At 49.4% G+C, this 17,500-nt stretch overlaps 2 protein-coding genes across 2 annotated transcripts in view; one reads left to right on the forward strand and one right to left on the reverse strand.

Moving 5' to 3' along the window:
• Positions 1–633, reverse strand: part of LOC311359827 (voltage-dependent L-type calcium channel subunit beta-3-like) — a gene marked incomplete at both ends in the record, with an annotated part of 11,478 nt that extends 10,845 nt beyond the window's left edge. Inside the window, one exon of the mRNA XM_084479858.1 lies at positions 550–633. Within this exon, the coding sequence (XP_084335984.1) occupies positions 550–633 (84 nt within the window). The remainder of the gene's footprint in view (positions 1–549) is intronic.
• A 1,696-nt stretch (positions 634–2,329) lies between these two features.
• The window catches only part of adcy6a (adenylate cyclase 6a), a 30,217-nt gene continuing 15,046 nt past the window's right edge, over positions 2,330–17,500 (forward strand). The window contains exons 1-3 of the mRNA XM_084480061.1: positions 2,330–2,548; positions 4,928–5,151; positions 5,731–6,730. Coding sequence (XP_084336187.1) covers positions 5,732–6,730 — 999 coding nt within the window. The 5' untranslated portion in view covers positions 2,330–2,548; positions 4,928–5,151; position 5,731. The remainder of the gene's footprint in view (positions 2,549–4,927; positions 5,152–5,730; positions 6,731–17,500) is intronic.

Below are 17,500 nucleotides of genomic sequence, written 5' to 3' on the forward strand. Positions count from 1 at the left end.
GGGGAATATTATTCATGATGATGAAGAAAGCTGATATGCCAATTATCGATATAACTATAATATATTACAGTGTAAATTCCGTATTGACTCAATTGTGTGCGTTAAGGCCTTGTGTAAAAATAGGCTACAGGTGAGTACAACTCATGCTTTGCACTTTTAGGCCAATCATCACATGGGCTATTATTCATCGAATTAATTGAATAATCCGTTGGCTTTAGAGGGAAAACGTTGGAATAAATAATAAATAATCAATGCAGAATCGACACGGCCTGAGATGCGATTCAAAGAGGAACAAATACAGATCCAACGGGGCTACTCTCTCATCTCATGGCCGTAGCCTATGCCATGGTAATAACAAAATCCAACCATGCATCACGCATTGTTCCTCATCCTGATCCAAGACATTGTGCCATCAATCTGTTTAACACGCGATCTCGAATGCACGAAAAAAAAGTAGCTCCGTCTTCCTCGCCAACAACAAGTAGCATGGACCGGATTGTGTCGACAGACAGCTCCGGCGGCTCATGAGGAATCCATTCACTCGCTTACCTGGAAATAGTGGGACTGGGGGCCGGTGGTCTCAGCACCAGTCACAGGGTCTACTGGAGATTTTGACATTTTGACTTGCACCATCTATTGGGGACGCGGGGAGGCGTAATGCACATCGAGAAACAAGGGATCCAAACACATCGATATGCAGTCGAGGATGAGAGGAGAGGAGAGAGCAGACGCGGACGAACCTCCGCGATGTTCATGCGTGGTGACGGGCAGGACACCTCAACGCCACAATACACCTCAACGCTGTCCCGATGCGAGGGGAGACCGTCTGTCACTGAGCGAGGGGGACTGGGAGGCTGAAATCACCGAGAAGGTCTAGACGCATCGTCGTTCTCACCCAGAGCCCGATGCAAAGCCCAGGCCTGTGGACTGTGTACTCCCACACTGGCTCTCTCTCTCTCACTCGAACCCACTGAGATCTCTCTCTCTCTCTCTCTCTCTCTCTCTCTCTCTCTCTCTCTCTCTCTCTCTCTCTCTCTCTCTCTCTCTCTCTCTCTCTCTCTCTCTCTCTCTCTCTCTCTCTCTCTCTCTCTCTCTCTCTCTCTCTCTCTCTCTCTCTCTCTCTCCTCCTCCAACCCTCTCGTTGGCTGCTTGCCGTTTGTTATGTTTCGCCTCCTCCCACCTTGCCTCGGCTATAGGCTCCATCCAGTCACTGTGTGGTTATATAAAAGTCCTATCGCAACTTTTCCTCTCGTGTTATACTGTATTCCTTTGCAACTTTTTACACATAAAGAGGTGAATATAATATAACAAATTAGAATATAATTGAATAGGATGGAAAAACATATAATAGAATATAAAACAATACAAACGCATAGAAGAGAATATAATTGAAACGCCTAATACAATAAAACAGAATATAAATGCATATAATACAATATTTAAAGCAATAGAATATAATATAAAAACATAATTGAATAGAACAGAAGAGTATAATATATTAGTATACAATTGAATATAACATAATGCAGAATATAATAGAGATTATAGTAGCGTATGGTGCCTGGTGGCAGAGAAACATAGAAATTATACAGAGAGGGCTGAGCCCTGAGCAAACACCCGTTTATTTACTCGACCGTTTCTCTTCCTCTTGCCAAAATTGAATCCATGTTTCAGCGTAGTAGAAGTGGCAGTCGTTCCCAAATTAATCAAATTGAAAATGTTATTGACCTGGTGTGCTCGGTAATCAGGGATATTTTTTCCCTTTTCGAATAATCTAACCATCACAACTCATTCAGAAGAAAAATATACTGAACTTAAATATAGTTGTGACCTGGGCTTGTGTAAATTTAACACTTTCTCCTATAGGGGATGGTCAGGCTATTATAATGCATGTATTTTATATATTTACAGAGTTAAACTCAAATATGTTTGTAGTGCATGATACACAACATTATGTAAAGTAGGCCTATTATGTGATTGAAATCACACAAAACACATGCTATGAAAAGGAGCCCATAATAATTGACAATAGGCTAAGGTCGATCTATATAATGTCGTCCTGGGCTTTCTGCAGTACCCGCTTCGACCACCAGAGGGAGCATCGAGTTACTAAAAGTGGGACTAGTAGCGTGTGAGCGACGGCGGCGCGTCTAAGCAGAGAGAGAGAGAGAGAGAGAGAGAGGGAGAGAGAGAGAGAGAGAGAGAGAGAGAGAGAGAGAGAGAGAGAGAGAGAGAGAGAGAGAGAGAGAGAGAGGGTCAGGGAGAGGCAAGGGAGTGGAGAGAGAGAGAGAGAGAGAGAGAGCGAGAGAGAGAGAGAGAGAGAGAGAGAGAGAGAGAGAGAGAGAGAGAGAGAGAGAGAGAGAAGACGACAGGAGAGCCGCGCAGGGGGACCAGCAGCTTACCGGATTCTCCGTTTAATTCGGATCGCTCCACCACCCCTCGCCACTGTGAACGTCCGCGACGCAGCGTGCCGACCCGGGCCTGTCTCTCCCTGTCTCTCGGATGGTCTCATGCGGTCTCGTTGGAAAACAGGAGGAAGATGTTCACGGTGAGTCCGAGTATATGAGCAGCCAGTGCTGCTGGTGCACTGCAGGCCCACATGTATGTTGTCAAACGTCCGTCTTGATGCTGTTGTTGGGGGAACTGTTGGAGGCCTATATGCTTATGTCAGTGGATCGTTTGGTCCAAGTGGGTATTCATGAAAATGATTACAATGCCCCATCCAGCCGCGCGCCATCTCTGTTCCCAGCGGCAGCAGAGGAAGAAGAGCCCTGCATGTTTTCCACTGATGCTCAGTTACACGCTTCTGATTGGCGACGCATTACATGCATCCGATCAATCGCGTTTATTTTCCATTATTGAAGCAAACAAACATCATGGCCGTTTTGTAAACACCGTTGCATCTCTATCCGTTGCAGACGGTGGGCCTTCTTAATGTCCCTATGCTCGAATCGGTACCGTTTCAATGACATTACTTCAGAGACGTGTTTATAAATAAGGCTCAGCGTTGCTCATTCCTGACCCATCCGCTAATGGATGCTGTGGAATGTGACACAGGCACGTTTTCTCAAGCTGCCTGCGCCTGCATCGCCTGCATCGTTGGCTCATGGTGGTAAAAAAAAACAACACTAACGGAATCAGCATTAATGGTGACATGTTGTAAGTTGGAGCGGTGGGCGCTGATCGCCACCACAGGGTTGTTTTCCCCGCTATAGTAGTCACACACAGAGGCCATCCTGTTATGTAACAAGGAGCCTACGCTATCTGAACGCGGGCAAGGCCTCTGCATGGAATGGTATGTTGTATTGCAAATGGTTGAAACACAATCAAAAAATATGCCAGCACCACCAACACCTTACATATTAGTTCTGTGCAGTGGCTTGCCCCCCCCCCTTACTATCAGACCAGTGATATAGTGATGGGACTGCATTCCCTCACACAGCCTAAGAAGCCTACATATGATGAAGCAGAGCAACGCCTACCAACGACTGCCTAGGCTCATAGTTTGTGGATCTAGCGTCAGTGCGTGTGTGTGTGTGTGTGTGTGTGTGTGTGTGTGTGTGTGTGTGTGTGTGTGTGTGTGTGTGTGTGTGTGTGTGTGTGTGTGTGTGTGTGTGTGTGTGTGTGTGTGTGTGTGTGTGTGTGTGTGTGTGTGTGTGTGTGTGTGTGTGTGTGTGTGTGTGTGTGTGTGTGTGCGCGCGCGCGCGCGTGCATGCGTGAGTATGCATTCGTGTGTGTGTGTGTGTGTGTGTGTGTGTGTGTGTGTGTGTGTGTGTGTGTCCTGCTGTCCAGCTGAAAATGTCCACTCAATCGCCTTTCCCCTTTCCCCTCCCTCCCTTTGCAAGCGCTAGCGAGGAGACCTCAGATCAGGCTGCAGCCGAGAGCAGGCGAGCAAACACAGCCGACATGCAACAACCACCACGACATTTGCAACGGGGGTAAAAACGCGTTGCGAATGTCGACCTTGTGCGCGGGAATGGGGGACGCGTTGGTTTTGGGATGAGCCTCCAGGTGCTCCATATTGAAATCGGCCTGATCCGGTGTGAGCAACATTGAATGGAGCACCAGCGAGGATATAATGTATTTTTTTGCTTCAATAACGCAGCATGCTCTCCGATACGAGCGTCTGTTCACGCTCTCCGTCCGATAAATAAATAAATAAATGAATACATAGAAGCCTATCAGTTGGTTGTGTTTGTTTCTGCACTAATTGGAGCTCCGGTCATGATTTGGGGTCCTGAAACGTCAGATGATAACAGAGGTATTGTTCTGTACGAGAACATCAGCCACAAATCTGCTAATCCGATGAAATAATAGCATGATGGGTTCCATATATCGAGCAATAAATGACATCTGCCGTGTAGCACGATACAACACATTCCATAGGCTACAATCTTGACCACACTAGTGAATATAAGTATGAGACCAAGACCTGGACGATGCTTCATCACTGTGGGTCTCAAAGTTGAAGCTTAATATACTATTTATATACTGTGTGTTTTCTAGGAACACAGTACTATTTCCAGCAGATGGCTTTGAACGTTGACAGGGCAATGTGGACCCTAGTGGTTACACCTCCGTGTTTAGCCCCTTCCATGAGTATACTACCGGTGTGTTAATCATCCCGGGCGTTTTGTGTGTTACCCATCCCACATGTTGTGTGTGTTCAAACAAAAGAAGAAAAACAAAGGAAATCATCTCCAGGAAATGTGTTGCCATGCCGTAAACACTTTTCCCATTCAATGAATGACCTCCGGCCAAGTTAGGACGCTGTGCTACATTTCCAGGGGGAATCCATCAGCTTTGATAACAGTTTATAAATGATCTGGAAGGGACGGTCAGGGAAGACGACCGTGCCTCTAGTCCTGATCTGATTGGCCGACAGGATCTTGATGTCGTGTTGTTGTTTCTGCTCTCTCCCCGCCAGAGCGAGCGGGGGCCTCGGAGCTAGATGTGGCGCAGGGGGCCGGCCTCCTCATTAACCTTCTGTCTCCCACCGCTGGCTCTGGGGTTTGGCGTGAGGTGTCTGACCTAGAAAGACACGCCGCGTCACCACCCACCGCTCCCGTTACCGTAACATCTGCCCAGAGGGATAAATGAGTGGACCGGCCGGAGACCGACGGGCGGCAGCGGGCACGCAATCCCCAACAGGTACCGCCCCCGCCCCCCTGTTTGTTGTGTGTGTCAGGTGGTCAGACACGGCCCAGGTATCGCTTTAGTATTCAGAGGCTCTTAGTGCCTCCTGGGATCCTTCAGCGTAGACGCATGAGTGAGGCAGACGCAGGTGTGAAGGGGTTCAGCGTTTGGACCACAGCGTGTGACAAAGTGACGCTGCTGCAGATATAGCAACAGCCTTCTCAGACAATCAGAAATAGGGGTTAAGTTCCACACTGTGAATGCAGCCATAGATTCTTCCATAGTTTGTTCATTTCCTCCTCAACAAAGAAATGAATGCTAGCCATTTGTAGATCCCACACATTATCCAAAGCACAAAAAAAAACTATTCAGGGTGACCCTACCATAACCCGTTGTAGGCTATAGACCAGTGATATAGTGATGGGACTGCATTCCATTCCAAACATCAATTTAAACAATGTGTATACATCAGGGACCCCCAGCTGTACGCTGCTGCATGCCTGTAGTACCTGTTCTTCCTCTAAGCACCCCCTCCCTGCTCTCCCCCCCCTCTGCTCTCTCTCTCCCCCCCCCCCCCCTCCCCCCCCGCTGCAGAATGTCCTGGTTTAGTGGCTTCCTAGTCGCCAGAGTGGACGACCGCAAGACCGCGTGGGGGGAGCGCAATGGCAAGAAATCCAAGCGGAAGGGCGGCTCATCCCTCTGCAACCCCCGCTACATGAGCTGCCTGCGGGACCCGGACGCCATGGACCCCCCCTCCGGCGCCCCCCTCCCCCAGCAGCCCCGCGGCGGCGGCGGCGGCGGCGGTGGCGGGGGCGTCGCCGGGGCGATGGGCGGCGGGGGAAACTTCGGCCACCGCTGCGGCTGGCAGGAGGACCACTACGGCAAGAGGGGCGGGGCGGCCGGCGAGGGCGTGGGCCTCAAGTCCGTCGACCTGGGCTTCGAGGACGGGGAGCTGAAGGGCGGCCGCAAGGGCGGCTGCAACGGCGGCAGCGGGGAGGTGGGGGACGAGGGCGGGGCCTGCGGCGGCGGCGGCGGCGGCGGCGGCGGCGGCGGGGTGAGCGCGGCCGACTGCTGGCTGCGCGTGATGCGCGTGTTCCAGTCCAAGAAGTTCCAGTCGCACAAGCTGGAGCGGCTGTACCAGCGCTACTTCTTCCGGCTGAACCAGAGCTCGCTCACCATGCTGATGGGCGTGCTGGTGATCGTGTGCGGCGTGATGCTGACCTTCCACTGTGTGCACGTGGCGCCGCGCGGCCCGCCCCACGTGGCCTACGCCTCGGCGCTCTCCGTGGCCATGGCGCTGTTCCTGGCGCTCATGGTGGTGTGCAACCGCAACGGCTTCCACCAGGACTACATGTGGATGGTGAACTACCTGGTGATCGGCGTGCTGGTGTCGGTGCAGGTGTTTGGCGTGCTGATGGTGGCGCCGCGCAGCGCCTCCGAGGGCATCTGGTGGTCCGTGTTCTTCATCTACATCATCTACACGCTGCTGCCCGTGCGCATGCGCGCGGCCGTGCTCAGCGGGGCGCTGCTGTCCGTCATCCACGTGGTCACCACCTGGCAGCTGAACCAGGAGGACGCCTTCCTCTGGAAGCAGGTGAGGGGCGGGGGGGGGGGGGCGGGGGTCGGTCTGTCTATCTGTCTGTCTGTCTGTCTGTCTGTAAAGGGTGAGGAGCTCAGGAGGGAGAGCGGGATGACTTGTGACCAGGATGTCGCTAGTTCGATCCCTCCTAGCTCGAGTGTCGAGCCTTGCACGGTTGGACTCTGGCGTTTGTGTGTTAATGTGTGTATGAACTGTTCGCTTTGGATAGAAGCGTCTGCTTAATGTGACTGCGTTTAACTGTTCACCGTGTCTGTGCGCACACCGATCTTGTGCAAAAGGGTGATCTCATCGGATGACCAATCAGGAAGTAGCTGTCTGTTGTCGTCTGTTTGACCGTGACAGGGTCTTCTTGATACTTTTATGGGAGATTATGTAGCGAGAAGTCACACAGTCCGATTTGCAGTGCAAGTACAAATGCATGACCGAAGTGTGAAGAATGTACGAATACATTCATGCATGAATTTGTCCATGTGTTGGGACATGAATGGAGACATACACATGCACACATTGTTGCATACAGTCGTGTGTGGCTATACAGTGTGTGTGTGTGTGTGTGTGTGTGTGTGTGTGTGTGTGTGTGTGTGTGTGTGTGTGTGTGTGTGTGCATGCTCTTGCGTGTGTGTGTGTGTGTGTGTGTGGGTGTGTGTGTGTGTGTGTGTTTGTGTGTGTGTATCTGTGTGTGTGTGTGTGTGTGTGTGGCTGTACAGTGTACGAGTGCTCTTGCGTGTTTGTATGTGTTTGTGTGTGTGTGTGACAGTGTGTGTTTGTGTGTGTGTGACAACGGGAGGATGGTGATATAAAACAGTGTCACCCTGGCCTCTGTGCTCTCACACAAGGCACGCTTTGTACTTTCCTCCCAGGGTGGGGTGGTGGTGGTGATTGGTGTTGTTGTAGCGGTGGCTGCAGTCCGTTTAGCCACCATAACTGATGTGAAGCAGTTGGTCTCTATTGAAACAAGATACGCTCTGAAGTTATCAGGAGGCTGCTATGTGAAAGCCACAGATAACGGGAATGTTTGCTCTAATTATCCTAGCGAGCAGGGGACATATTTCTGCAGTCAGATATGTTTCCCGCCAGATCAGGCCGACGACATTCTTAACAGCCCAATAATGTGCAAATAAAAAACACACAAACGCGACAAACGTACGTCACGTGACGAACACCTGTCGGTGAATCCAAAACACAGGGCTGCGCCGCGGCTCCTCCAAAAACAGGAACTCGGTGTAACGTTCACCGTGCGTATTTCCCCCTGCCCCCGCCGCGCGTTGTTTATGACATGCACGCAGCAGCACAGTTAATTACGCCGGCGTTGCTTTTGTTTGCCGTCGATAAGAAGGAATGAATGCCGTGAGATACGTGCGGGGCCGGGGCCCATGCTATGAATTTCTAAGGGCCTGCGTGGACCGTGTGACGCGGAGCTCCGCGCTGTCATCAATCAGAGCATCACGCCCGTGGGAAAGTATTTCCTTTTTCTCCGATAACTCATTAACCCCGGCAACGGGTTCCCGGTGCCGTCCGCGGCCTGGGATAATGACCGCCTTCTGTAGGCCATGGAGCCGGCTCTTCTGAGGAGCCCGGTCTCTCTTCTGAGGAGCCCGGTGTCTCTTCTGAGGAGCCAGGTGTATCTTCTGAGGAGCCCGGTCTCTATTATGAGGAGCCCGGTCTCTATTATGAGGAGCCAGGTCTCTGTTATGAGGAGCCAGGTCTCTATTATGAGGAGCCAGGTCTCTGTTATGAGGAGCCCGGTCTCTGTTATGAGGAGCCCGGTCTCTGTTATGAGGAGCCCGGTCTCTGTTATGAGGAGCCCGGTCTCTATTATGAGGAGCCCGGTCTCTATTATGAGGAGCCAGGTCTCAGGTCTCTATTATGAGGAGCCAGGTCTCTGTTATGAGGAGCCCGGTCTCTGTTATGAGGAGCCCGGTCTCTGTTATGAGGAGCCCGGTCTCTGTTATGAGGAGCCCGGTCTCTATTATGAGGAGCCAGGTCTCTGTTATGAGGAGCCAGGTCTCTGTTATGAGGAGCCCGGTCTCTGTTATGAGGAGCCCGGTCTCTGTTATGAGGAGCCCGGTCTCTGTTATGAGGAGCCCGGTCTCTGTTATGAGGAGCCAGGTCTCTGTTATGAGGAGCCCGGTCTCTGTTATGAGGAGCCAGGTCTCAGTTGTTCCTTCTTCTCCTGCAGTCTCTTCACTGTCTTTCTGTTGTGTTTTTTACATCACGAATGCGTGACCTTCTTGATTCAGGCAGCCTGATTATATATGTATATCCACTCAGGGAGGGGGGGGGGGCTGCCTCTGGTCACCAGTGTGCGAGTAGCCGTATGCTTGGAAAAAATGGAACGGAACGGAAACAGCATGACCACATGGAGCGGCTTAACAACAGAGCTACAACCAGCCTCTCTGTGTCGTCTTTTTTTTGTAGTAGTAGATTTTTTGCTTTCAATTGTCCTCAGATCCACTACAAACAAGAGCCAGTGTGCCTTTGTTTGATTATGCTAATGTTGAATTATCAATGTGGAGACCTGTTAAGCGTGTTACATTTTCAATCTGACTGAACACCAAACACCAAAGGCAAAGGGAACGTCACCCTGATGGCTTCCTACCTAGCATTTTGTATTATTCCTTAATACCATATTAGAAATAATCCAAATTGTATTTGTAGTGCTGTTTTACACCTGTCTCAAGAGCACATGCTAACATATGCAGGAGCCAATCAGGATCACTAAACTATTTTGTGGACATGAAGAAAGAAAGCTTGATCCCAGAGTTAAATTCGTTTTGGCAGTTGTTGATAATGTTAAACAGTTTTTCCAGCTGCAAATAATTTTCAGTTCTTTAAAGAAAGCCATGAATCATATTTCCTACCATTTCTGGTTCTTAGAGCATAATAATATTCAGACAATCTCCATTTTTATCACACACATGTTGAAAGTGCAATTGTTATTACATACCATTAATGTTTCTTGGGTTGGGTTGCAAATAAGAAAAGAGAGAAAATGTGTTTCCTGCCTGTCATAGCTGTAATTGTCCTCTAATCAGCTTAGGTCAATTAGCCACACACAGAAACACACACACACACACACACACACACACACACACACACACACGCACCCACACCCACACATCATGTACACAGACACAGACAAAACACGCCCTGCTCTTCCATTGTGGCCTCACACCGCTGTGTCTTTCTCTTTGAAACCGGATGGTCAAGCATTGTCCTGTGTGCATTAATGATACATTTATGGTGTGAATGGCTCAGCCTAGCTACCGCCTGGGTTACCGTCCATTGGCTGTGGCCGTACGCTGCTAAGAGAATAGGTCAATGGAGTTGGAGTGTCACTGAAACAAACGCCTGTTGTGGAGCACCGTGCGTGTTACAGAGTGCGGGGCTGACAACGGATGCTATTGTTAATTGGACGTTGTTGACATAAGGGCTGTGGGAGGTCAACGATTGGTTCCTGAAAGGGCCTGGCCCCCGGTGTGTCTTCTACCCGTTGCGTCATATGGTACAGCGTTATCGCACGTCTGCGTCAGAGACACAGCCAGTGCACTCCACCCCCTCCCCCTCCCCCTCCACCCCCCCCCCCTCCATTCTTAACATGAATACGCATGCACACATGCATGTATTCACACACACACGCACGCACACGCACACACGCACGCACACACACACACACACGCCCACACACACACTCGCGCACACACACACACACACGCGCGCACACGCACACGCACACACACACACACACAGGTGCCCTTCCCCCTGGTTCAGCACTAAGATACCGAGTCAAGCTCCTTTCTGCATGTATTTTCTCATGTGCTGGATGACTCAGGACCCAACGCAATTTGCCATAGATCTTTGCTCCCTGATCACAACAGAACAAGTGGTCGACGCCTTTAGAGCCCATCAGGCCCCACAGGCAGCACATCCATCCCGGCTGGGGGCCCGGAGAGGGCCCCGGTGGGGAGGGCGGGGAGGTTCTGCAGGACGCTATCTTTAAAGAAGAGCGAATATGTGGTGGAATAGAATCCGATATTCTGGCCATAAATAATTTGTGTGTTTAACGCGGCGGCAGCATTTTAACGAGGCTACCTGTCACATGTACACAGAGCTAAGTGTAGCGTATATACACACACACACACACACACACACACACGCCGTACAGATGTACAGCGTGTGCCTGTTGATCGGGTGGGTTTGAGAATGTTCGGATGCTAACTCGTAGCCATGCTGCTATCACCTGGGGGTCACCAGCAGCAGATCAGGGATTGGCATATGGCGCTCCACGAGAGAGAGAGAGAGAGAGATAGAGAGAGAGAGAGACAGGTGGAGGGAAAGAGATGGGGAGAGAGGGATGGGGAGGGAGAGAAAGGTGGGAAGAGAGAGGGGGAGACGGGGAGAGGGGTGGAGAGAGAGAGAGATAGAGAGGGGGGGGGAGAGAGTGATAGGGAGAGAGAGGGGGAGAGAGAGAGAGAGAGAGAGAGAGAGGAGAGAGAGAGTGATCTGTGGTGAGGGAGGAGTGTTAACCCAAGAGACTACCTATAAGGAAGAGAGAAGCATGTGGTCGGAAAAGTAGAATCCGATATTCTCTTCACGAAGTCCCGTCCACCGGTCGGCGATAAATAATTTGTGTGTTTGACGCCACAGCAGCATTTTACCAAGGCCACCTGTCACATGTACGCTGGGCTCAGGAGAGCACCATGGAACCGGACTGCTTTCCATGCCCACATCACAAACACACGCTTGCCTTTTCCGCCACACACACACACACACACACACACACACTATGTCAATAATAACTAATAAAGAAATACGCTCGTATGCAAAGGGAGGCAGATTCCACGATAGACGTGTGTTGAAGTATTACCTCGTGAACCCCACACATAAAGAAATAGGAAGCCTAACACAGCACACCCAATGCATGTGCATGAGTTATACCGGCGTCGTTTGAGATTTTTCTTTCTTTTGTTTTCAACAGACTTCATATGAAGTCATGCCTGCAATGCATGCCCTTCAGGACCGATAGACACAAAGTGAATCCATCACAGGTGTTAACATCACTTCTGGGAATGATAATAAAGAAGATGAGGAAAAAAAGAAAAAGCGTCTCCCTCCGTCTGCCTGTGTTCACTTGATCCAGCGGTTGCCAAGGAAACAAATCTGACTCCAGCAGTCAAAGCCCAGTTGAGGCTGTTGGTATACAGTGCTGATTACGAGTGCAGCAAAAAGAAAAATATAGGTCAAACGTAATTTCCCTTTTGGTGATTTCTTTTTCACGGGATTTCGTGCGTGCAGAGCTGTCAATAGATCACACTTAATGGCAGTCGGACAGGAGGGGAACCTTGTTGTGTTTCTCCTCCCCTTCCCCCTCGCGTACTGGTGAAATGGGCCAGTCCATATAATCAACCATGGTGATGACACGGGAGAGGTCATTTGAGTGATGGCGGGGGGGGGGGGGGGGGTGAGGAGGGACGGATGCACAGGATGTTGTTTAGGGTTCAGAAAAGCTTATCTCTGCTCCACTTGCACTGACATTTTACCGTCCATCTTCTTCGTCGGCCCTCTTGAATTGGGGGCGGGGGAGTTTTGGTGGCTGTGTAAAGACCTTGCGACGGGAAGATTCAAAGGAATAAATCAGCCCGCCTTGGCCTTGTCCCTTTTCCTATACGTATTTTGAACTCATCATCATATCAAGGATTTCCTAGGATTCACAATGATTTAGACCTTGTGTCTGTCTTACACACCCCTTCTCTGGACAGCCTTCATCAACCAGTGTTTACTGTGACACGCCTCCTCCTCCTCGTGTCAGCCCGATTCATTTCACACCGCCCAACGTGCTTATGGAATCATGCGGACAAGGTCGTTGTTTAGCGTATTGCCACCTCTTAAAAATAGCAACGGCAAGTTTAGAAACAGCCTGCCCAATGTCGGGACACTTTGTCAGTCACACCATCTCCATGAAATTCACACCGACGTGTTTCTTCAATGTCAGGCTAGTGCCATCGCTCTGTCCAGGCAAATATGGGAATAAATGGGACTATCGAAATTAAAATGACCACATAGACAATCATTTGGTGTGTGTAACGAGTTTACCGAGGTTGTACATTATTTCATACGTTAGACATTATTAGGCATTGTTGTGATTCAGCAACTATCCTTGAAATGTGCCAACATGTCTTATGTGGTCATAGAAAGAACAGAAATATATTTTTTGTCTATAGTTTTTGTCTGTAGTATTTGGCTAATAAATTGAATGAAACCTTTGCAGGAGAACAGGAAATACAACGGAGAAACTGTTTTTTAGAATTCATTGTCCGACTCCATATAAGATATTACATATTACATGCATAACTTATACACAATCCTGCATTAAGCTCAAATTTGAAATGCAATAGCACAATATTTATATCCAATGCCTTTATATTAATAATGTGAATGCACAGCATGATAAAAAAGTAATGAGAGGTAGGCTGAAAGTCATATAGGTAATAAAGTAATAAAGATAAGATGGGATCTATTTATTGATTCTGCTCTCTATAGTATATCTAAATGAGAACAGGGAAAAAGCAAGATAACAAGAGTATAATAAACATCACACACATCTCAAATAGACATTGATTCTCGAATTCTATTATAATTCCCGTCCTAATTGTCATGTAGTGTTTACTAGTAGGCTCCTTTGTCATGTCTGTAGATGCAACCATATTTGACAGCGGTGCGCTGCACATAGCGTTGTTTATTACGTTATTCTTGCTGAGCTGTGTTAGGCCTGGTGCTCTGGAGCCACTCTGTGTTCAGGGGCCTCCTGATTTACAAATGAGGCGGCGTCAGTGGCAGGTGGGGCCCCGTCTTTATCTGCCGTGCGGTTCTGGTCGTTTCAGATAAGGACCGGCAGAAGCCGTGTGTAGACAGACACTGGAGCTTGGGCCTGTGTACACAAACCCCAGCAGCTGGCTGGCACCGCACGCTCACACACACACACACACACACACACACACACACACACACACACACACACACACACACACACACACACACACACACACACACACACACACACACACACACACACACACACACACACATACACACACACACAGATGCACTTTCAACAAGCAAGCACGTACACATCCTACACACACCCTCTCTCTCTCACACACACACACACACACACAACACACACACACACACACCCAGAAAGGCCTAGAAACATCAGAAAGCTGCAGAAAGCAGAAAGAAGGTGTGTGAGAGAGAGTGAGAGAGAGAGAGAGAGAGAGAGAGAAAGAGCGCGAGAGAGAGAGAGACATGTATGCATTGAAGAATGAAGAAGTGACACAAGAGGAAGATAAGGGACCTGGGGGAGTTCTGCTTAGTGACAAGCAGGGGAGGCTCTGTTTAACACAGCCCTGATGTAACACAGATGTCCCAAGAAGTTCCAGATGTGTTTCAAAGTCCGACAGGTCAAGAAGCCCAGTCGGCCCAGTTCAACAAAAAAGGGGGCTTATGAATCTTTCCTTGTACTGCACTACATAACCTTTATTTATGATCCAGTGTCCAGCTGAATAATTGTCTTCCCCCCTGCTAAGCACCACGCATCCCACGCAGTGGTGTGTGTGTGTGTGTGTGTGTGTTTCAGCCTCTTGAACAGACCTCCACAGCAGAGAGAGTTCAAGAGACGGGCGGAGTGCACTCCGCTGCAGCCATAGCGTACACGTTGACGTGACAAAGGTGGCCGGGGGCCGGGGGGGGGGACAGGAAGCAGGCCGACAGGAGGATGCTCATGCTGAGAGGTGTCCGCATGCAGACGGAGCAAAGACCATGAAGCAGAGTTTAGAGTCTCGGTGGTGCACCGTATGGGCAGTATATATATATATATATATATATAGTATATATAGCCGGCGTTGTGCAGCCACGCTGCTGTGGATGTGCAGTTTGCGCATTCTGCTCGAGGAGCTTAGAAATGTCGGAGGTGTGCGACGTATGTACCAAATGAACCGCCGAACCATCGATGAGGTTTGGATGTAATGTGATTGTGATACGTAAAGGGCTCGCACGTATCGGTGTCCCATCGCAAGGACCGCCTCCATGTATGAAGGACAGGAGCATGGCAATGTTGTGGGTCTTAACAGTGGTCAAAAATAAAAAAGCAATGTTAAACTAAGGATGTGTTTCTCTACGTTGGTAGGATGGCTCTTATTATCTTAGTGGACCCCCCCCATCCTCCTCAGCCAGGTCCTTCTGCGCCTCCTTCTCATGCACCTTCTCTGAACCTCTGTGGGAGGTGATGGGATGTGTGTGTGTGTGTGTGTGTGTGTGTGTGTGTGTCGGGGGGGGGGGGTGTCTTTGGAGGGAGGCTGAGGAATGTGTTTGATAGTTGCTAAGTGAAAGCTGCACTCGCATCACTCACAGCCACACGCAGACCTTCTGTCTCCCCCTCTGTCTCTCCTTCTCTCTCCCCTCTCTCCCTATCTCTCACCTCTTGCTTTCTCTCCTTCTCTCATATCTCGCACCCTCTATCACCCTGTACCCCTCTCTCTCTCCCTCCCTCTCTCTCTCTCCCCCTCCCTCTCTCTCTCTCCCCCTCCCTCTCTCTCTCTCTCCCTCCCTCTCTCTCTCTCCCCCCCCCTCTCTCTCTCTCTCTCTCTCTCTCTCTCTCTCTCTCTCTCTCTCTCTCTCTCTCTCCAAGCCAAGGCCTGCCAGAGCCTTCAAGCGTTTTACAAGCCAAGTGGTGATGATTATACTCAGGGCAGAAACACACATGTTGTGTTTCTACACGTGTGTGTAGAAAGTAGAAACACACACCCATGTTTTCCTAAGGAGCAGAAGGTTGTCGTATTGTGTGTCATCTCTAGCCTCTCGGTACATGTGAACACTATGGCCGATATGATTATGACATTATGGAAATGGTACCATTTCACATGCACATAGTGACCATAATACTTCACATAATAACATCATGACCTCAACTATTTTCTAGAAGGTCTTGGGATCGGATGCTTCAGGGGTCAAAAAGGCAGCGGTTAAACAAGTTTACTCTTAGATTGTTTAGATAGATAGATTCTGTTTAGACATATTCACACTGCACTTGAAATTGCACACTTCAATTTACAATCTATTTCAATTGGAGCTCAAAAGCCGATACTGCTCATCATGCTATATTGCGCATTAACACACATTATACTTTTATTACACTATATATATATATATATATACATACTATACATTGTACTATAACACTATATAACACATTTGCATCAGACCAAGGTCACATCAAGGAGTGCTGTGTGAGGCTGCAGAGACTGTAGGCTCACCCGGTGCCCTGCTGGGTCAACATGTTGAGAGGAAGCCCGCTTCATTAGACACGGAGGTAAAGAACACTGGACCTCGTACGCCAGTCTGGGGCTATGTGTGGTTCCAGAACAAACGTCTACCAGTGAGGCTAACATTGTCGGGCATTTCAAAAATCTCTTTTCTCCCTTTTTCTCTTGATAATCTATTTATGAATGCGCCGTTACACGTGGCTTTCCTGTTAAATGTCCACTTCATCCGCACAATTGGCCCCTGCTCTCTGTCCCCACTCAGACCGGCTCCCTTACAAAAGGCCTCGCAGGCCTTTAAAGTAAATGTTTATAGACTCTCCATGCCGCTGCAGAACTTCATGAAGTGAAGGGGCGCCAATGGTAGATCCATCATAAAGCGGCATCAATTGTAAACAAACATGGTGCGTATTCCATTAGGCCTGTCTTTCCCTTCCTGCCTACCTTGCCGGCTCCAAAATCGGCCATTGGTTTGATGTGCCAATTGTCATGACTAGTTTACTTTATTTGAATAAATATAAACATTCAAATACACGTCCATTAGAACAATAGCAGCTTTCACATTGGAATCTCACCGCCGACTAACCCCTCGCTGCACGTAGACATGTTTGTGATCTATTGATTGTGCCTACAGCTCTACGTCTTTAACTAAGGGTTCCCTTAGTGCGCGCTGCAAAATGCTATTTAATCCGCTGCGCTGGGCAGCCGGCTGCTGCTGGGTTTTGTGGTTGCTTGTCCCGTGCGGATGAGGACAGGTTCTTATGTAATGCCAGGGATTAGGCTGAGGTCGTCTCCCCGCTCCCTGCTGGTCTGGCTGTCCTGCTCCCTGTTAGGATGTCATCTCGTCCGAGGGTGAATTCGTCCCAGTGTGGCCCTGAGTTTGAGTGTCCTTCTGATGATTGTTCTCCTAGAAGGCTACGACCTCAACGGCCTTAAAGGACCACGTCGGTCTGGGTGATCAAACCAGCGTCTCTCCTGGCGCCACTGAAACATCCGTCACCAATACAACTGATCAAAATCACTTTGTGGTGCCGATTCGGCCTAAGAGCATTTTACGTTAACGCACCTGCCATGGCTGTAAACAATGGCTATTGTTCACCTTCGTAACAGTTGCGCTCATGATAAATGCTCTGCAGCAGAATCGGTACCAGGAGGTCCTTTTCATAAACTCCATCGGTCACGGATGTACTAGTGAGGCCAGGAGAGACTGCTCTGACGGTGTGTTCACCCAGACGGCTGCTGTCCTTTAAACACACACACTGGTACCAAACACACACACAGCGAGGGTCCGGTCCCGTCTGCTAAAGGGAACAACAATCAGACTACGAGGTGGTCTGTGCCGCTGTGCCGCGTCAGGAAAGTGAGTTGAGGTATAAAGACCCTGACACACCGACCAGATTATCGGTCGTCAGACAGTCTGGCGAGCTCGGTAATAATAATAATAATA

Source organism: Micromesistius poutassou (assembly GCF_964030765.1).
Source record: "Micromesistius poutassou genome assembly, chromosome: 15".
NCBI lineage: Eukaryota > Metazoa > Chordata > Actinopteri > Gadiformes > Gadidae > Micromesistius > Micromesistius poutassou.